The 21,378-nt window shown below is 41.6% G+C and overlaps 1 protein-coding gene across 1 annotated transcript; it reads left to right on the top strand.

Moving 5' to 3' along the window:
- Positions 1–1,344: 1,344 nt before the first annotated feature.
- On the top strand, positions 1,345–19,678 carry CTNNBL1 (catenin, beta like 1; the record flags this gene model as incomplete). Its single annotated transcript, XM_009580066.1, has 10 exons — positions 1,345–1,371; positions 3,359–3,547; positions 5,972–6,078; positions 7,462–7,601; positions 11,631–11,728; positions 14,046–14,139; positions 15,025–15,116; positions 18,408–18,480; positions 18,762–18,820; positions 19,530–19,678. Coding segments are annotated over exons 1-10 (1,028 nt in total), but the record flags the coding sequence as incomplete, so codon positions are not given.
- Positions 19,679–21,378: the final 1,700 nt, after the last annotated feature.

Below are 21,378 nucleotides of genomic sequence, written 5' to 3'. Positions count from 1 at the left end.
AAATGAAAATGTCTTCTGAATAAATTACCGTGAATGCACTGCATTCAACAGGAACAAAATTAAGCTTAACTAACAAAACAATTTAAAAATGCTTTTCTTGTGCATTTTCTAATGAATTCCATCTTCTTGCCAAATGCACCTTAGCACAACTGAGTAGAAAACCCCACATTTTATTTATCAAATTATTAACTTTCCCTTTTCTACCAGAAAGCATAACTTGTGTAGATGTGTGTGAAGCTATGAAATTATTTAAATAAACGTGTTTAGACACAATATATGTGTTTGTTTAGCAAAATGCACCAGTCTCAGTGCTACAATGTACGTGCTTAATTCTTGTTGGTTGGTAACAGTCCTTTAGAAAATACAAATGCAAACCAAAGATGAAAATCAATGAACAGAAGCTAATGCTTGCCTTAAATCAGTTGTTCATGACTGTGCATCTCTTGTGAAATGAGCAGAAACCCAGGTGTTTCACTTATGCCTTGATTTCTTAGTTTTAATAGTGCTGGTCTGAAAACTGCAATATTCTTAAGAAGGTTTTGCATAACATCAATAACGAGAGGAAAAACCTTAATGCCTGCTTAATAGCATTTGCCCAGGAATTCAATTACTGTCTATTGCCAATATGTTGGCAGCATTAATAATTGCACGCTGGGCACTTCCATAATTTATCATAATGATTTCTGTTATGTATTATAGAAGATTCCTTCCCCCCCCCCCAACAATGCATAAATACAAAAAAGGATAAAATAATTGAGATTGAAACAGGGTGTAAATTCTGATGCTAAGGATTGTGTACTCAGAGGAAATGGGGTTGGTTTCATGATGGAGTTTTAATTTAGATTTTGTTCTGGTGATATAGTCCCTTCCCATGGTACATTACTTTGCATCTGACAAACCACCATCTCCCTCGGTCCCTCATTACAGCTGCAATCTCACTGAGGTTTTTGTTCCTTTTTTAATGTTTAGAAATGAGAATGAGGAATGAGATTCTGACTCCTTAAATTAGGAACATCCAAGGCAGATCTCGTAGGGCTTTTTGCTGTGAATTTCAGGACTTCTCATGTCACTAATTTCTATATCTGTATTTGTAACATTCATCTGTCAAAGGTGGTTTAGAATGAATTGGGTATTATCGAGGAGTGAGTGGAAGGACATAGGAAGGACAGAGACCTGTGTGCCATTAAGGGCACCGAGTAAGGAATATGTATTGACCGAAGTTTTTTTCTTAGGTGATTTCATTTAGAAGAGCACCTTTTTTCTTTTTCTTTTCTTTATTGGGTTGCTGATTGCTTGGGGAGGGTTTGAATTGCTGATTGTTGACAATGACACATTTGTTTCCAAATGGATGTATGTGAAATTATATTTAATGTACCTAGAAGATAAGTAATAGGAATCTGCTTTTAAAAAGAAAAAAAAAAAGCAAGAACCCCCCAAAAAAACAACTCACAAAACCCTCCAAGCAAATAAATTTTTCATTTCAAAGAATCTCCGGGTATGCTTCTGCTTCACGGCTATTGAATTATGGGCTGAGTAACTGCTTTAAAAGTGCATGGGAGCACTTTAGAAGAGTTTTAAGTCAGGAATGTACCATCCATAATGGAAAGATGTAGGCAGAAAGGAGGTAGATAACCAAGTTTGAATAGGTCTAGCTGGGAGCAAGCATCTAGAGCTTTGATTTGTGCTAATATGTTGTCTGGGAAACTCGATTCTGCATCTTCCTCAAAGTGGTGACAACATGGTAATCCTGAAGACACAACGTGATTGTGGTCAGTCTGCTGTCCAGTTTGCCTCTCATTATAATTAACACTTCAAGTGCTTTTCGGGGGGGAGTGTGTGTGTGTCTTTTTTTGGTTTGGTTTGTTTTTTACATCTCTCCTGAAAGCAGTTTTCTTGAGAGCAGAGTTTGCATTTGATAGTTTTTCCTTTATATTGAAATAAATACGTAAATGCTCTCTGGGTTGTGCAGAGAAGCAGTTGTAGCTGGTCTGCAGCGTGCGCATCGTAATCGAATCACAGCAGGATTGCCTTATGAGCCTGAAAGATTTATTGCCCTCAGGGGACCAAAAGTTCCCAACCTGCTGGGGAGCTGGAAATTCCCACCTTGACACCCACACTTGTGCTGGACCTGGCAGGAGAATGGCACTGTCACCTATTCTCTCTGCATCTTTCTTTCTTTGAATCAAAACCGAGGAGAATCCAAATCTCAGTTAAAAGGCAGGTCTTACTTTCATGAAAGCATGATGTGACTTTTATGATTTTAGACAAAGGATCCCACAAAGCAGAAGAGTGGGGTCTTCCTGCCAGATAATGTTTTATGAAATAGGCTGGACAAATGCTGGACCTAATGGGGTTGCGAAATCATGAGCAGCTGATAGAAAGCAAAAATATGTTTCTTATTGTTTTCATTGTTCTAGCACACAGGTAGTCCTTTTAAATAGTGAAGAATTGAGCTTTGTTTTCCTGTAGTTATAGAGCATGGAGTACTCCTGTTCCAGCTTCGTTCTCCTTCAAAAACATATGAGTCCAAATTTAATACCCTTGTAGTTTTTGAAGGGAGAGAGTTTTTCCTTCTATTGCAAATGCTTTCATCTCTTTTTGCCTAAATTAAAACATGCGATTAGGTGAATGGACTTTTTCTTGTCCCTGGCAAATTACCTTTAATTTTGGCAATTAAATAGAAATAGGAATAAAATAATAAGCTGTTCCAAGCAAACAGTAAAGGTACGGGAACTGCTTAATCTGGTGCCAAGCTCCTGCAGAATTGCAGCAAGCAACAATAATCCTGTCCTGCATACTCTAAACTGGGCTTTGATTCTGCATTCAAGTGTCAGCAAACTAGACAGAAGAATGGGGAAGTCAATGTGAATTAAGATGCACACAAGAATTCCATATAATCTCATATACTAGGTGGGTAAAAATGATTTTTCACTGCTATCTGCTTGAGCATATTGGTCTTCTGTCTGTAAAAGGCGAGGTTGTCTCAGCTGACTTAGCTGATTCCAGATCCTTAAGACGGTCAGCTGTACAGCCACTGAGCAGTTCAGTTTGGCCACTTCTTGTCTTTGAAATACTAGTCTTTGCTGCCTATGAAGGTATTTTTTCCGTGAACCGTGTTCATAGATCAAACAAGGTAGGCTGTTGACACAGCTCTTGGCAGAGCCATTCATCTACTTATGTGATGTTCCACTTCACTAAATTAATTTCCTTTCCAGTTTTCAGAGTTGTTAAGCCTTGTGTAAGCAAATGTTTTAAACAACTTGTAAGAATTTCCTCAGTATGTGTTGTAATATTGGTGTTCTGATTTGCAAGGGTCACAAAAGACTTGTATTCATTCACCTTATTTCTCTGACTTTAGCCTAACAGAGGGACAAAAAGACCCCGTGATGAAGAGGAAGAAGAAATCAAAGCACGTCGGAAACAAGCTAGTGCACGAGAGCACAGTCGCCACAGGGAAGAGGAGTCTGTTGCGCTGGAAGAAACTGATGATGATAAGAAGAAACTTCTTCAGATAATTGAGAGGGATGGAGAAGAGGAAGAGGAGGAAGTAAATCACTAGTGTCCTGTGGGAAAGGGGAGGCAGTGGGAAATAAGCAAACACTAAATCACTTCTCTGTGATTTCCATTTCTTACCATGTAGATGATGAGATTTTCACATGCCTCACACAGCTTAAGGTTATGGTTTTACTTTCCTGCCCTGCAGAGTATTCGTTAATTTCAAACGGGCTTCCTAAAGATACCCTCTGAAGGGGTGGGGGGCAAAAGGGAGAGGGAAGGGAAAGCGTTCAAGCCTAATCTCTGTTTTAGGCTGAGAGTACCTAAATCACCTTCTAAAATGCATTTTTAGGAAATAGTTTCTGTATTCTAACCAGTTTCCTAACTCTCTTATTCTCATCAGTACCCCCAGCCGTGCAGCTTCTCCCACTCTCCCCCTCTTCGTAGCTGTGCAGCAGCAGCAGCAAATAAGCAAACATCCTTCTACACCAGAAAGGCCTGGGGTCAGAGGAGGGGGGTAGCAGCTGTCAAGGGTAAATGATTTCAAGCTTTGGAGACAGAAATCCAATGCAGCATTGGCCTTTCTGCCAAGGGCCAGGGAAAAGATCACTTTATAAATGTGACACATGGATTGGTATAAATCTAGAAGATACTTGCTTCCTGCTGCCTGTGTCCTGTTTGATAAAAAAACAAGTGATACTCACAACTGCAGAATCATGTAGGTTTGTAAAATATCATTGTCCTTTTTATATAGCATTGCTAGCATTCGTCTCTGAAAACCTCCCTCGTTTTTTTGATGTTGAGCTATTGCCATTACAGTTGTTGCTGATAGCGGAGAAAGATAATGCAGGATTTCTGTAGCATTTGAGCTCCAATGAGGATGAATGGACGTAGCCAAAAGTCCTCTTGGCTGGCTGGAGGCTTGTGGATTCCTGCAGTGTACAAGTTCCTTGTCTTTGTCAAGTGGAGTTCTCCCATCCAGGCATTTTAAGGTCTGGAAGTCCAAGGTTTCTTTAGAACCCAAATCTCTTGTTTATTATCTTGGAATGCAGTTAATGTAAGTGCCATCAAAACACGCTTTGTACCAGTAAATTTGATGGAAGGAAGCTAATCTGTAGGACACTGTAGTACTGAATGCAAATTAAATACAAGATATAAAGCCGATCCTAATGGAGATATTGTAGTGATGTATGTTAGAGAAAGCAAAGAATCAAACAAAAGAGAGAGAAGCAGTGTCAGCATGTGTGACAGTAACTTCGTGGATTGAAATCCCATTGCAGGAAGAATATGGTTTGGGCACTGTAGTGTTCATTACCTGAATGGGATGGTGACATGAGTGGGATGGTGCTAAGACAGGTTGAGCTTGAGAACGTAGGAAATCCAGTAATAATGGAGGAATTGGACTGGTGTTATTATTGTAATGGAGTTTGCTGAAGAAATAGAAATTTTCTATCTCGTACAAGATTGCTGCTTAAAGTCGCTAACCAAAGAATCTTCAACACCAGAAGCAACTCTTGATTTAATCCTGAACAGGAGATGGGACACAAAACTTGGCTTAAGATGTGAAGGGGTCTGGTTTGTTTTTTTGTGAGAACTTCTCTTTAATAGTGATTGTAACATAGTCAAATAGAGGAGAGGGCAAGAAAATCCCTATCATCAATGTTTTATTAAAGGAAGTGCATTAAAATTATGAAACAAGGAAAATAACACAATTGTGTTTGTAGGTGTCAGGGAGGTAGCTAAAGTTATATTACTGCTGTACAGTAAATGTATAATGCCAACTGAGAAACACCTTAGAAGAATTTAAAAAATAAGAAGAAAGTACTAGAGTAAAATATTGATTTTTTTTTTTTTTTTTCTTTCTTTAGAAAAAGACTTTAAAGTAGAAATGAAAGCTTATCCAAGTGAGGAAAATAAAAAAGAACGTAAACTCAGGACAGTTAAATGTAGACCTACAAAAAGAAATAGCACAATGGACTTCTGAAAAGAAACTATCCACGGGCATAAACTACTAATGCAGATTTACTCTATTATGTCAGAAGCAAAACGCCTCAGTACGCGCTGACGGTGCCACATAATAACAGGTGTAAAAGAACAGCTCAGGGAAGATGAGCCATTGCAAAACTGGGGTTTTTTCATTGATACTCGGTTTCAGAAAGTAAAGGGAAGCTCTTCTGGTTCTTTTCCAAAGAACCTTCCATTGGTAAACCCCTGGTTTATAAAAACCCGACTTACAAGGTTTTGCTTTGGGGAGCTTGCCCAGGTCAGAGTTGGAGTAAATCAAAAATGAATAGCAACGGTGTATGAGTTTTTTGGCAGCTTTCTGCAGTGAGACTCCCAGGGGTTGCCGTCTGTTCCTGAAGGGTCTGGGTCTGAATGCAGTCTTACCACGTCACGGTACTCGCTTTTTGCGTTTTGCCGGGTAATTGTTCCAACCATCCAAAGCTCTGTTTTCTGCCCTTTCCGATTTGGTTAGGAGGAACCTTTGGATGAAAGTTCAGTGAAGAAGATGATTCTCACCTTTGAGAAGAGATCTTACAAAAACCAGGAGCTGCGGATCAAGTTTCCTGACAATCCAGAGAAGTAAGATTGTGCTCGGCCCCTCTCTATTACCCTTTTTTCCTTTGATTTTAGGTTTCAGCCCTAAATCAATTTCCTGAATATACAGACGTTTTCAGTTACATAAGGCTTATGTAACAGCAGTTGTTGCCATGTAGTTTTTCTAAATTGTATTTGAAACTAACTTTGTTAATTAAAAATGGCATTATCAAGACTCCGGTGGTGGCTGGTATATGGCCGGCAGCACGAAGAGAATAATTAGCAACAAAGGGAAAAGTTCTAGTTTATTAAATTCTTGCTGTTGTTAATATTACAGATTGTGAAACTTCAGTACTAAAACTTGAGTTTATGTTGGTTTTATTCAATAAGGTTTTGTTAGTTAGTATCTAAGTAAATGGCTTGGTTCTCAAAAGTGAGCACTAACGAGCTCTCCCAACATCAGTCCTCTCGGCAGTGGGCATCGGAGGGTCATCAGCCACGCTGCAGTTCTCTCGGTTTTCAGGGGGCTCCTCCTCTGCACTGTTTCCGAGCAGTGGTCTCTTCCTCACTGATAGGCAGGTGGTAGGTGTTTGGGGGGTGGGCTGAAAGATTGAGATCCTGCATTGGTGAGCTTTGCTTTCCAAATGATTAAAGATTTCATGCCATCATTTTTTGTGATGGTGTTGTGCTTGCATATGCAGTCAGCGGTCTGTGTGGGAAGAAAATAATTTCATGTTATGGAGCTTTCAGATGCTGTGGTGAGCAAAACAGCCGGATGGGGTCTAAAAGCCAGACTTTGTGTGTGTCTCTTTCCACACCTGCGGTTCTAGTGAGCCTCTTCCTCCTTTCATGGAGTTTTGTTTTTCAAGTTAAATGAATTTCTTCCAACATTCGAGTGCCATTATTTTTTGCACGGTTTGCTGTTCTTTCCTTTACCAAAATTCTTTTTATGGACTTCTCTTCAGACTAATACAACCCACATACTAATATGTGGTAGCTAGGGAAGGCCATTGCTCTGGAGAATTTATTTTATGTGCAGGGTTTTTTTCATGTGTAGCTACAACCTCTTGTTTTTTTTTTTTAAACTTTTTTTTGAAGTTCTAGAACTGATTTACAGAATTGGAACAAATCTGCTTATTTACTCTATGTAAATTATATAGTAGAAGGGCTTATCAGACTACGTGATTAAACTTCAAGGGACCGGCATAGGACAGGATGAGGCACAGACTGCCTCTAGGAGTTCTGGACTCGGTGACGTTGACGTGACCACAGAGGATCAGAAGTGCCGGGGCCACGTGCAGCTGGGGTGACAAGTCTTGCCCGGTATCTCCTGGAAGGTGGTGGTCTCTGTTTTGAAAAGGGCTGTGCATTGAACACAACTGATGTGTTCTTTTTGCCTTTTTATTAACCATTTTTGTCTTGCCTCAGGTTCATGGAGTCCGAACTGGATTTAAATGACATCATTCAGGAAATGCATGTGATCGCAACGATGCCAGACCTGTATCACCTGCTGGTGGAGCTGAACGCTGTGCAGTCTCTCCTCGGCCTGCTGGGACACGACAACACAGATATCCTTCAGTTGTCAAAGCAGCTCTCATGTGAGAGGCTTTCTACAGACTTTTCTGTAATCTCTTGTATCCTGCTTTCACAGGCTCATGTATATGTTTTTCTCTTCTTTCCCACCGCACTGAATTTATGTCTTTTTTTTTTTTTTTCCTGTTTTCAAGTGAAAGCCGCCTTTGTTCAAGTAATATTGATTCTGAATTTTTTCAGTGCTGTTATTCTCCTTTCTTGTTTTATGACCCTTTCATCTAGGTTTGAGTGGCTGCATTAGAGTGTGAGCAGGTGAACAATACAGGAAAAGCTAAGGTATGGGCTTAGCGTATAGGCTTGAACTGTGTGCAAACTTTGGCTGGAATAGCCCCCAGTAAAAATGAAACTGATGTACCCCTTTTTGTTGAGAGTTGAGCTGTCACGCTTTCAGCTATCTGCCATGGACTAGCTCACCACAGTACTACGCCTTAGTTTGTAAATGTGATACTCTTCATGTGTCCATACCTTTAATTTGGTGTGCTCAAAGCTTGAGGTTGTGGGTAGCCCCTCTGGTTACGTAAATATCCAGAGACACTTCCATGCTCAGTTAGTTCTTGTGTCACTGAACCTGATCCCTATGTGCACCTGTTTCTTGTTCCTCTGAAGGTCTGAGAACATCTCAGAGAGAGTTTTCTGTCTATACCGTTAAAGATTTTGGTAGTTCTGAACAAAAACAGTGTCAGTTTTTGAATATCCTGGTGCCTTGATGCTTAGCTGTCAGCTGATAGATAGAACTATGCCTGGCTTACCATTGTGCAGTCTTTAAAAGTAAAGCTGTGTGTGTCCTGACAAACATTAGTGAATGCAGGGAGCACTGAAGCCCAGTGGAAAGGGCACTGGACCTAGACTTGGGACTACAGCAGGCTTTTCTTTTTTCCTTTTTATTGATTCATGACCTTAGGGAAGTAATTTATTCTTTACTTCTTTTCTTTATGTGTAAAGAAGTAGATAATACTTACCAGCTTTCCTGTTTTGAAATATGCAATGTTAAAAGGACAGTTACTGCTAAATGTTGTGGTCCAGAAGTAGATAATACTTACCAGCTTTCCTGCTAAATGTTGTGGTCTGATGCACAGATCTTGGTTTTCTTTTTTAGCACTTTTCCTTATAGTGCTATTTATTAAGAATTCATAATTCATTCTTTCTAAGTTGGTGCAGTGATCAGAAGATAAAAACAAAATGTAAATATTCTATTGCATACCAGTTTATATTACCCAAACACATAAGCAGTGCTTTCTGTTTTGACTTGTATCTAGCTGAACCTTGATGTGGTGAATGCATGTCCCTGCAAAACAGCAAACATCACAGCTTTCCTTATCTGTGATCTGTAATGGAAATTACTCTCAAGTAAATGTTTGTTAACAATTTACTGTTGTACAGTGGGAAACACCTACCATGCATAACCAGTTTCATGGCTACCATAATTCCATTACTTATTTTTTTCACCAGACACCGCAGGCTTTTTGTGTACTATGTGCATGGCGTTAAAAGCTTATACTGAATTTCTCATTCACAGGGAAAATATAAACTATGGGGATTTTGACAGGGATGCTGGAGTGCACAGGAATACAGCTTGCTTTGTCCTTTCAGCCATGAAAAGCTGTGTCCTAGGGTCACTGCTGCTGTCAAAGACTTGTCAGTATTTCCACTGTGAACTCTTTTTAATTGGTTTGCAACTTGCCTGTCAGTTAGTTTACGGGTAGAAATTTGGCCTGTGAATTGCAATTTTGGGAAAAGTATATTTCTTGTTATAAAACTGCTGAAGTGTTTTCAGATCCATTGGAAACAGGACACAGGCTGTAGTAATGCTTCTTCACTGTACTGCTGCTGCTTATGTACAGGATAGAAACACTATTAAAGTGAAGCATCTAGACATAAAACTAAATTGATACAGCTCAAGTTTTCTAATGACTTTTTGTTAAACCAAATGGAAAAAGATTTAAAAAATGAGTTCTTCAAGGAGAGAACTAAACAAATGGCTCTTCAGTTGTGATTTGAATGTAGTGTCTTGAGGGACTAATGCAAGGAGACAAAAGCAATGTCCAGGGGGAGCAAATAATCTGCTGAATGATTCATGCAGTTTTACACAAAACTTGTGAATGAAGATGATCACCGACAAGATTTTATTAGTGAAAGATGAGGTTTTGCTTTTCTATCTCCTAAATTTTATAGGACAACTGGTACTTTCACTGGAAGCCTCAACAGAAGCTCCCTAGTGAATGCCCTGCAAGATGAACTCCTCTGATTGCTAGAGTTCTTTGCTGTGCACTCTCAGAAAAATCTGGCTCAGTTGTCTGTATAGCACCCAGTAGACAGCAGTAGTCTTCAGTTAGTTCCTCTCTTAGCCTTCTCTTCTTTGGGTTGATCAAACCTCATTCAGTCTTTCCTCATACATCATGTGCTAGTGTATGAGTCCAGTATGTCAAGGTCTCTCTTTTATTGTCAGAGCCCACAACTGAACAAAATACTCTACGGGTTGTCTCATGAATGCCAAGCAGCAGGTAAGAATGCCTTCTCTTGACCTGCTGGTTTTGCTCTTGCTAATGCAGTGCAGTCTGTGATTAGCCTTCGTCACTGCAGTGGCACGCTGCTGACTCACCTCCAACTTGTCCATCAGAACTTCCAGATTCTCTTCTGCAGAGCTTACCTCTCCAGTCAGCCCCAGCTTGTTCCCTCCCAGGTACAGGACTTTGCATTTGTTGAACTTCATGAGGTTCCTATTGGCCCGTTCCTCCAGCTTTTGTTAATTAATAGTCGATTCCTTGCAGAACAAATGTACGGCAGGTTATTTTCTTCTAACTTGCTTATTGAGTCGCACTCCAGCTTGCTTTTAAAAATTGTACCCTGGCACCTTTGACCGTGTTTTTGTATAAGCACAAGGGACTGTCTGCCCAGTGAGGAGTAATCACCCTTCTGTTTGGTTCCCGATGGCAGCTGCAATTAGAAGTGACATCTGCCCATCAAGAAAATGTACAGATAGCTTTGGCTTGGTTAAGGAGTGCTGTAGAGTATAAAGAGAGTAGTAGTCTTACTGATACACATCTTCTGCAGCACCTAGACATAGGTTAACTTGGGACTGGGACAGGCAGCTCTCTTACAGTCTTTCCTGAGACTAGTAAGTCATGACTGAAACCTTGCTAAGAAAAGATACATGAAAATACTTTTCCTACTGCTTCTTGTGTGTCTGAGCAAATGCACAAATAGGAGAACTGAGAGGCTGGATTGTTAGCCTGTGCATTTTAAAGAGATTCATCACCAAGTTGTTATATAGGACATGCAGAAAACTGCATATCCTGTTCTACCCCAGTGGGACTCGGGCAAGATTAATCAGTGTGTCTGAGAGAATAGGAAAGTGGGTCTAATGAGGTGGAATACGTCTCGTCGTACAAGAGAGCTGTGTAGCAGTCAGGGGAACCGTGTGTTAGGCAGCCCAGAGTTAATGAGTGAAAATTGGGCTGGCAGAAGCTATGCTGTTCCTGCGAGGTCTGCGGTTAGAGGAGCATGCCGTCCTAATTGGGCCAGGCAGAAGGGGGTGGTCGCTCCTGCTTCCTGCAGTGGCCTTGTTAGGTGCGTGCCGTATCAGGTTAGCAGGGGTGTCACTGAGAGCAGAATACCCAAATCAGATTATTATAACTCATTTCTCTTTACTTATATTCAATCTTGACAATGCAAGATGGTGCCTAGTTATACCAACTCTAGCAATTTTTATTTGAAAAAATTAAAAAAAAAATCATAAAGAAGCAGTAAAATTGCCTGATACAGTAAGCATACAATCACATTTGTTTTTATCATTCCTAATTGTTAGGATTCCCTGATTTTGGTGCTTATGAGGACTGTCTGCTGAAGTAGTCTCTGTGCTCTTGGCTCTGGCGTTCCTGTGCCCCGTTGCCATAAGGTATTACCAGTTGTTTTGGATCGTGTCATGAGCACGCTGGCCTAAGAGAAATCTGCTTTTGATATTAAATGTGTCTGCCTCTGTGTTGGTTGTCCTTAACACCTAGCACATGTTTCCATAGCTGTGGTAGACTTGCTTCAAGAACTGACTGATATAGATACTCTCCATGAGAGTGAAGAAGGAGCTGAAGTCCTCATTGACGCTCTAGTAAGTAGTAAACTTCAGGTTATTTTAATGCCGGAACAACATCTGCCTTACACAGCACAGCAGCGAATGCTCTGAACTGCTACACTTTCTGCAGCTGTGGTTATCCATATTGCCAACACCACGGTGAAGTTAGCCGGGTCAGGAGCCAGCTCTCTTGTAGCTGAAATGCTGTATTGAGGACCACGACGGGTGTTTTTAATGGAATGCCAGGGTTTGGGGAGTAGGTTCTTCTTGCACCTTGTCTGCCACTTCTTTTTTTGCTCATATTGCAAAATTTGCGTAGGCTGGGATATTTTTTTGTGCAGGGAGGGAGAATGAAGTAATATTTGTGACTTGGACAGTATCATACTGAAAATAGGAGCTTGATTTGCATTTTTCTTCCTTCTTGTGGAAAAGGTTGACCGCTGTTCACTCATGAAAAATTGAAGTCTGTGGCAGGGCTCAGATTGTTATCTGAAGGACAGCGGAGCCATTGTGATCTTTCAGTCTAACCTCTTGCACGGGAGACCAGTACTCTTCTACCCAGTAACTCTTGTTTCAAACCCAAAAATCTGTGCTTGAACTGGGACATCTGTTGTTATAGTGAGGGTATGTGTTTTTCTTAACAAAAGGTAAAAGCGTGAAAGTTTTTGTGTAACAGACCTAACACATTTTAAGGGTGGAGAAGGGTTTAGAGATAATGGTCTTTTTTGGCGTAGGGATTAGACAACCCCAGAAAATTATCTACGTGCAGTAGAAGATGCGTTGCTCGGTCTTAAGTGCTCCCTGCCTGGTTAACTCTCTTGAGTGCCTCTTGGCCTCCGTGGTGGTGGGCTTCCCCTTTTCCTGGCGTTTGCGCTGGATGCCTCCTGCTCCTTGGCTGCGGGAGGAGGATGCCGAACCGAGCACAAGCCCTCCAGAGAACTGATGCCCAGCAAAACTTGAGATATACATGTTTGTCCTACCTTTGGGCAGCTTCTGCTAGTGAACTGCTGCATTTGTGAGTCACTGTGGCCTGTGTCTTGTTCTGTAACTATTATGTTGAAATTGAAAGATGGGGAATTACGGGTTTTCTTTTGTTTGCTTTGTTTGGCTGTTCTGTTTTCTCCCACAATCATTCTTGTCCAGTCACTATAATGTTACCTTCCAAAGGTTAATGACAGTGGCCCGGAGCTGAGTTCCTCCAGCTGGCCTCTGGGCTGTTCTTAATTACTCTGCCTTCATGGAAAGATTGCTGGATGAATGGAGTGGTAGAGAGGAACTGCTAGAGAAGATGTTTTCTATCAAATGTGCAGAGAAGTAGTAAATCAAGCAAAGTTCTTTCTGTTTTCCTTGTCACCAGCCCACTGATAATAGCCAAGTTTTAGAGGTTTTATTGTCCTCTTTGAAAGAAACAGGTCAGGCATATCTTGGGAGAAATGTTTAGAGGCCTGCTTTTTAGATTACTTTTTTTTTTTTTTTAAAGAAGGTAGGTATAATGTAGGGTATCTGTGAAGATTGTTGCACTACCTTCCACAGCAGCTGATACTTGTATTTTTTCCACGTGTTCACTGGACCCAAAGCTAGTTAACAGTGGTTGAATTGGAAATGTTATTTTGTTTAACTTTTCCAAGCTTATGTCTGCAATGGAAAGTTAGCCAAAGGCAAGCTGGACTCTGTCCAATTGCAGCTTTAAAAGCATACTTCTTGTGTTAGCTTTTTGAGTAGGAGGCTCCACCTGCAGATGTGGGTTCCTGCTCCTGCTGTTGATTTGTCTGGGTTTCGTTAGCTTGCTGAAGTCAACTTGTACATTCATCTTGCTAGGATTTAAATGCAAGGCTTCAACTGGTGGATTTGAATCTGCATGTGTGAGCATTGTTCCTTCAGCTTTTTGTACCCATTAAGGTGGAAGATATAACAAAAAAAAAATGTAGGCAGACCAGCAGTAAACAGTTGAAAGTAGAGCTGCTTGCAGAGCTGACAGCTAACCTATCCGTGGTGGTTTGTGGTGCCTCGCACTTAAGAATTCTGAGGGATTATAAATCAATCAGGCTGGTTCAGAAAATAAGACTGTGACAAGGTGCATGTTTTCCTCCAGATGTTTTTTTGTTTAATCTGAAACACAAAAGTTGTTTAATTAATTAGGACAAACATAGCGGCAGATTTACTTGGTGAATCCTTCACTTCCTCTGAGATTTTAGAGCAAGATTGTTAATGTCTTCTGGTCATGTCTGGCAGGATGTTTCAGTAGGGCTTATTGATATTTATTATTTAGTAACCCTCCCTGTTTTTTCTCCTTCATCTTCCTTTTTTCAGTCTGTCTTACCTTTTTATTTTTCTCATGATCCCGGTGATGTAGGTGGAGGGCCAGGTTGTGGCCTTGTTGGTCCAGAATTTAGAGCGCCTGGATGAAAGTGTGAAGGAGGAAGCTGATGGTGTCCACAACACACTGGGTAAGTGGCTATTGCACAGCCTCTTGCCTCTTCCTGTATTTCGTACAAAGTGGGGGTGGGTTATCCCTCCCCTTCCTTTCCTCCCTGCCTTCTTTCCCCTTCATCTGCCAGCGCTAGGGTAGAGGACCTAGTGCAGCTTTCGTTCAAGCACAACTTCAACTCACAGTAAAGCCCAGTCCCTTTAGCCAGCATTTGTTGCATGACTGCTGGTAAGGTGCCTCTTCCCAAAGCGGTTATGTAGGGAGGTGCCGGTACACGGATGAAACTCTGCACTGCACCAGAGGGTGTGCTCTACTGCCTGTGTATTTACTATGTACTTATCTGTCAGCTCCACTTGCTCCGTTATGAGAGCTGTTTATGTCTTAGCAATATATTTAACTCTCAAGGAGTAAACCATTTGTATTTCATATAAGCACATCATTACCTCTCTGTTCCCCAGTCTTTGCACAGCACAGTAACTGCTTTGCAGTGTGTCGCCGTTATTAGCATTTAGACCATCATCCACTCCTTTCAGTCATTTGGGATTGTAATCTCCCGAGGATTGGGAGAATGAGAGAGACTGGAAACGAGAGTTTTGGAATTTTTGCTGCCGCTGTTGTTGTTAGTTTAGTTTTGCGCAGTGAGAATTGCTGCTGGAATAAAGGGAAGGTATCTCGGGCTTCTTCCAGCAGGAACTGGTGTTACACTGAGGATGGACTGTGTGGGCAATGTGAAAACTGAGAAAGTATCACAGACCTGAGCTTAAGACTCACTCAAAAAAAAAAAAGGTAGTTTTACGAATAAGATGTAACTTCGAGAAGAGCAGTGCAGCCCTAGGAAGGACCTGGCAAAGCAGTGTAACCGCAGGTGGGGAAAAATGACTGTTTTCTGTGCCTTTCTTCTCAGCAATCGTTGAGAACATGGCAGAGTTCCGACCAGAGATGTGCACAGAAGCTGCGCAGCAGGGCCTCATGCAGTGGTTGCTCAAGAGGCTGAAGGTGAGCTTGTTTTCCTGTTGTCATTTGGGAGATATCATAGTAAGAATGGACAGGCCACTGGACTGGAAGCTGGTGTGCTTGAGATGGTGTTTGGCACAACATTAAAGGCCCAAGGCTATTTATTGTTGGCTCTTTCCATTTGCATAGGTATCTTTGTCACAAGTTCTAACATTTGTGGATACAGTGAATTCAAAACTTGCCTCAAACTGGGAAGTATGTCCCTTTTAACTTATTATAAACTAGAAACATTGAAGGCGTTGGCTTTATGTGTAAGAAGCTTTACACAATGTGATGCAAGTCTGTGAGTAGTACTCTCATTTTCGTACTGTTTGCCTGGAAGAGTATGTGTAATGTTGAGTCTTCTTGAATGTCTTTGGGTTTTACTTGTTTCCGTGGGAGTTCTTTTTGGTAACATGTCCCTGATCCTGCTGTGAGAACTATGGTCTTTTCTGCAGAATTGGACCCTTCGCAGCGCTACAGAACAGCGCTTGGGCTCCAACTGCTGATGTGGTCGTCCCCAGTAGCTGCCATACCACTGCGTTCCTAGCTCAAGCATCAGTAGTGCTAGAGCTCTGCCAGCGCCCGCCTTGCTTCTATAGGCCAATTCGTATGAACTTAAAACATCGCTTAAAATAAGCCAGTTTTGCACGCATATGTGTGTTGGAGAAGCCAAGTTAAGGACAAAAAGTTAGAATTCAGGGTTTGTATCCTCAGGGTTTTAGTTTAAATGAACATACTTCTGTCTTGTCTTTATATTGTAAACGTCTTATGGTAGAAGGTGTCTTTTTTCTGTTACTATGATTCCTGTATGGTGGATTTCTGGTCCATGGTTGAGACCCATAGGAATATAAAAGCTGACCAGTGAGCGGGGAAACTAATAAAGACCATTTTATGTCTTTGCTTCCTACGTTTCTAACACTTTTTTGCGTTTCAAGTGGTGTCTCTGTTTAACTGCTGCTGGTGGTGGCTTTTTCTTTGAACTCATCTAATTGCCTTTTGAATTCAAAATTACTTTTTGATACTCTTAGCATCCTGTGGCAGTGAGTTACACAGTTTAACTCTGTCTTGTGTGAAAAGATGCCTAAACATTTCCTGGAAAATACTGTAGGAAAGGAATGGATAGTTCAGCTCTCTTACAGAGCTAGTGAAGGAAATTTAGCAAACAGATTCTGGCTTTTTCCTAACCGTATTTAGGCATTAGCACTTCCATACTTGAATGTCTTTATGGTTAGAAGGCCTCTGAATCACAGAAATACTCTATCAGCTTTGTAAGTGTGCAGATACCCCTCTGTGCCCCTCATATACTTGTTAGCAGAAGTAACCTATAATTTCTCACTACAGGTAGTAACATAATTATATTCCTTTTGCTTAAAAACAAAAAGTGAAGTTACTTTTATTCCAGGCAGGTATGTACTGCTGCCTGCCTTGTAATTACTCTGGCAGCTGAAAGACTTAGAAACTTGGGAAAGCAAAATAATCACAACTTGGATTCCCCTGCTTGGTGCCACAGAAAATGAATGTTCAAGGCGTTCAAAACTTGGTGCTGAATGTCTCTTTCCGTTGCCCTGGCATGTGCTAACTTTGTCTGGTTTTGGGGATGTGTGATCAGGCAGTGCTTTTTCTTGGTTACACGCTGTTGTCGTGGGGAGCCGCACGCTAATGAAACTCTCGCCCAGGTGCCTTCGCTATTGGCAGCCCTTGGTCTTGAATCTCTCGCCCTGCCAGATGTGGTTAGGATTAAACCAGGATCTCAGCATCTGGGTAGAGCGTTGTGCTGCTGAAGAATGTCTATGGGATGAGTTTTAGAGTTGGGGTTCTCTCTAGGCGTCGGTAAGAACATCTGGCACACAGCACAGAGTGTGAATTTCTGTTTTCTGACTGCATTTCAGGTTGCGTAATTATATTCTGGCCGTCAGAACTGCCTCGAAAAGCTCGGGTGAGAGCTTAATAGCTCACTTCTCCAGACATAAGCAGGGTTTGATGATGTTGTGTGCAGCCTTGAGAGAACAGAGCATTGTTTCCTGACGCTTCCTAACGCTTGCTGTAGGACAGCAGTTGGTATGCACTGAGACAGGAGCCAGCAGAGCTGTACAGCACCGAGCGCCTGCCACCTTCCCCCTCTTGTGCCTGATTGCTTGCAAGTGTTATGTGGTTGCTATAAATACCATCATCTACAGAGTGGTTGGGGATCGTTTGGAATGAAAAGCTTTATTTAAAGTCAATACTTTGTGACATTTGGGATCTTCCTGCTTTTCACGTTTTTGTGCTGCATGGTACTTGTGTATTGTGACCTTTTCTTTGGTAGCAAGTCGGGATAATTGGCCCATGCGTAGCCTTGCGCAGGCAGGTTCGCTCAGTCAAGCTGCAGGGAAAAAAATTGTGGGTGACAAATGGTATGGTTTAAGCCTAGTACTTATTGCTTGCTTTTATTTTTTTCTTCTCCTCGAACAGTGGAATACAAATAGCTGGTAACTGATGATTTTTAAAATTGTTTTGTTTATTTTATAAATTACTTCAGCAAACCAGTTTGCATTATTATCTGATGGGTTAATGTTTAGTCTGTTTCTGTAGATGAAGCAGTTTTGGCAGCGTGCAAAAACATTGGATCCAGTTCAGAATCCCACTTCAGGGATTTTTTTTTTTTCTTCTGAGGGGAAAAAAACCTCAGCATTTTGGTTTCATTGTGGTTTTTTTGTTTTTTTTTTTTAACATGCTTGAATATGGAGGGAATGCATGAAATGAAAGTTATGTGACTGTGCAGGCTAAACCAATCTCACATCCTTCTGATTGTGACATTGTGATCCTCATACAAAACTCTGGCAGTTACTCTTTAATGTTACTGTGATGTGTTTTCTGAAATTCTGTTTTTGGTGGCAGGTTCAGACTTTCAGAATAGGGATATGCTCATGCACTCATATAACATTATGGTAAATTTATGACAGGAAAGAGGTGCCGTATTGCAAACAACTGGAGACTGTTCTTGGGTGTTTTGAGCCAACTTGGTCAAACCTACTTGTGTAGGACAGCATGAAAGATCAGAGCTGAGTTTCTGCACAGGCGTGCCTGAGCGCACACACAGAGACATAAATGCACCCTGCCCATACCCCGTCACCCCTGAATCAGAGAGAATTATTACTGTTTTGTCACTGAGGCATACTGCAAAATTACCACTGTTGTATTTTGGTTGAAGTGTTGCTCATACGTTCGGTGGTTTGATTAATGTGTTCTTCAAATCAATGAAACACAGAGTGCCGTGCCCTGACGAGCCTCTTGTTCCTTCTTCACCAACAGGCTAAGATGCCTTTTGATGCCAACAAGCTGTACTGCAGTGAGGTGCTGGCTATTTTGCTCCAGAATAATGATGGTGAGACATGCCTCTGGTATCGATATTCTGTAGAGTAGGATCCAGCCTCCTTTCCGATCACAACAGCACTCTTCTGCCTTCGGCTTCCCTTTGCTTCTGCTCGCTCTCCCGCGCGCGTGCTCTTTCGCATACGCATGCGCCCTCTCTTTCTCTGCAGCTTTTGTACTCTGTCAAGCCGTATTGATTTTGTTCACTGATGTATCGGTGTTAGATGGCTGTAAAATCTGACAGTTAGCTTCATTTTTCTCTCTCTTTTCCCCCTTCCCCCCACCTCCGTCTAGACAACAGAGAATTGCTTGGGGAGCTGGATGGGATCGATGTGCTGCTTCAGCAGTTATCTGTGAGTAATTCACAAACGCCCTCTCTACTGTCAGGAGGCTCGCAGGCTGGGTGTGAGGAGGTGGAACAGATTCTGGGTGTAGTGCTGTCCTAGCTATCTGTAGATACTGAAGCAAAGCAGTGCTTTATATTTAATGGTGGCATAGTCCTGAATAACTTCCACGCAAGTGGTAAGTGAGGTTAACATTGAGGTACGCAGAAGATAAATTACTTTGTTATAATTGCATGGCAAGTTGGAGATTAGGCAGGGTTGGAATTTCCACTTCATTTTCCATTCCAAGCACTGGGCTGCATTGTGCCTACATTTGAGCTAGCTGAAGGTAATGTGTTCATAGTTCACTTATATTTCTTGAGGTAGTACTGTCTGCAGCACCCTCAGGTATGCGTTGTGCCTAGGAGTTCTCTGGTAACAAGCTTATCCACATACTTTTGTGAATCGCGCAATTGGTGAATTTGCCTTTCCCTTTGGAGGCCCTGTGTTGTCTTTAAGGTATGCATTAGACTGCTGCACGTTTGTTGGTATACAGTCAGGGCAGTAAAAAGGGCAGCAGAGTTACAAGAGAGAATGCATCAGTGGTGTGTATGATTGCTGGCTTATGCATATCAGATGCTGAAGGCTTGTTATGTAAAATGTTCATGTACACTCTACAATGGTGTGGACCAAACTGGGCCCTCCATTTTGGGGTAATTTTGCTTTCTTTGTCATGCAGGTGTTTAAACGACACAACCCTAGTACAGCAGAAGAACAGGAAATGATGGAGAACCTGTTTGACTCCCTTTGCTCCTGCCTAATGCTCAGTTCCAATCGCGATCGCTTCCTGAAAGGCGAGGGTCTACAGCTGATGAATCTGATGCTTAGGTACCCAGATAACTTTGTGATTTTCTTGCCTGCTTTTGATGTACCAACACATGTTCTGGCTAGATATTTCTGTTCTTCCGTTTATAAGATTTCTGTGTTAGCATATTTGTCTGTCTTCTCTTTCTTTTTTCCCAGCATGTAAGTTGGACCTTCTCAGACATATAAGCTCCACTCTTTGTCTTTAGCTCTGTTTCCTAAGAATTGGGGTTACTACAATAGCTGCTGGAAAGTAACAGTGCAGATCTGTGTGGCAGACCCAGATGAAAGAATGTTTTAGGTCAGGCCACTAATCCTCTAAGGATTTAAAAGACTCCTGTGAGGGTAAGAGAGAACGTTTGGATCTCTCTAGGGAAAATGTTTTTCCTTTTGTTCCCCAGTTCAAGCTTCACTGTGTTGTGTATCCTCTGAGCTGGTGAATTTTTCTGGATATTGATACAAAAATTGCTCTTGTGAAATGGGCATAAGTATGCATTTCTTCTTGTGACATGTTTTGTCACACCGTAAATCTCCGGGGCTTCTCTGCTCTTTCTTCACTTTTACTTCCTAGCCTGGTACTGAATTGTGTCTTCTGCGCTGACTGGCTTCCTCCAGACCTCAGGACTGGGCGCGGCGGGGCTCTGTCTGGCTTTCCCTGGTGTGCTAGGCTGCGTCTGGTGGCTGGTTAGCAAACGCCAGCAAGAAATGATGTATTCCTGCAGCGCATGGCTGGGTAATGTGCAGCAGCAGGGAACTGAATAAATAACCAAATGTGGATTATTCAAATAGGAACACTGGGTTTTCTTGAGGCTAATTAAAGAAAAGCTCCAAAACTAAGAACGAGAGGGAAGCCTCCCTCTGCCTCGAGTACTAAGCTGCTAAGCTAGCCTTGCAGAACTAATTACTTGGAGTTCTTGTGCCATGTGGGTGGGACTCAGTGTTTGGATTTTTAATAGTTTTTTCCTCATTTTTGGACTCTACTGTTTACCACTCTCTGTACCAGGATCCCAGCTGGAAAACTATGACAAGAGGAAAATTTCTCCCTCGATGCATTTCCCGCCCCCCCCCCCCCCCCCCCCCCCGTACTTGTCCTACACTGCAAATGTAATCTAGAGAGAGCAGCACCTAGTTGGACAGAGAGAGTAAACTTCTTGCTTTGAGAATTGAAAGCGTTAAGCTGGTACTTTTATTGCTGATTCATGTTTTTCCTCTTTTGAAGAGCTGCGAACCGCTTTTCTTAGTATTTCACACTATCCATGTTGTTGACATGTCCGTTCATTCCTATACACAATTTTCTTTTTTTTGTCTTAATACTCCTAATGAATGAAACGTCAGGATTCTGACACAGGTAATCATGCATGTAACCTAAAATCAGTGAAATTGAAACCTAACATGTGAAATCAGTGATACTCAGCACATGCTTAAAGCTACTTCCATACTTCAGACTGACTGGCTGGGTCAGAGGCGCAGTGCTGTCCTGAAGATTTTACTTTTGGTAGGTGTGTATTTCCTTATCGCTGTTGTAAGCTTGCTTCTGGTAGGCATGACACAGACGTTACTGTATATGTGTTATTTAGGTAGTTAACTTAGATCTTCAGAACTGCAGAAATGCGGTGCTAAGCTCTGCTATTTCTTGGCATCTCTTGAAAACCAATCTTCTGGGTTTTAAGTTTTGGTGCTTTGTCAGTAGTAAGTGGTAAGAGTATGAATGATGTTAGAGTCAA

The sequence above is a fragment of the Fulmarus glacialis genome, unplaced genomic scaffold (assembly GCF_000690835.1).
Source record: "Fulmarus glacialis isolate BGI_N327 unplaced genomic scaffold, ASM69083v1 scaffold3556, whole genome shotgun sequence".
In the NCBI taxonomy this organism is placed as follows: domain Eukaryota; kingdom Metazoa; phylum Chordata; class Aves; order Procellariiformes; family Procellariidae; genus Fulmarus; species Fulmarus glacialis.
Note: the sequence above shows the minus strand (reverse complement) of the source record. Positions and strands in the feature narration are given on the sequence as shown.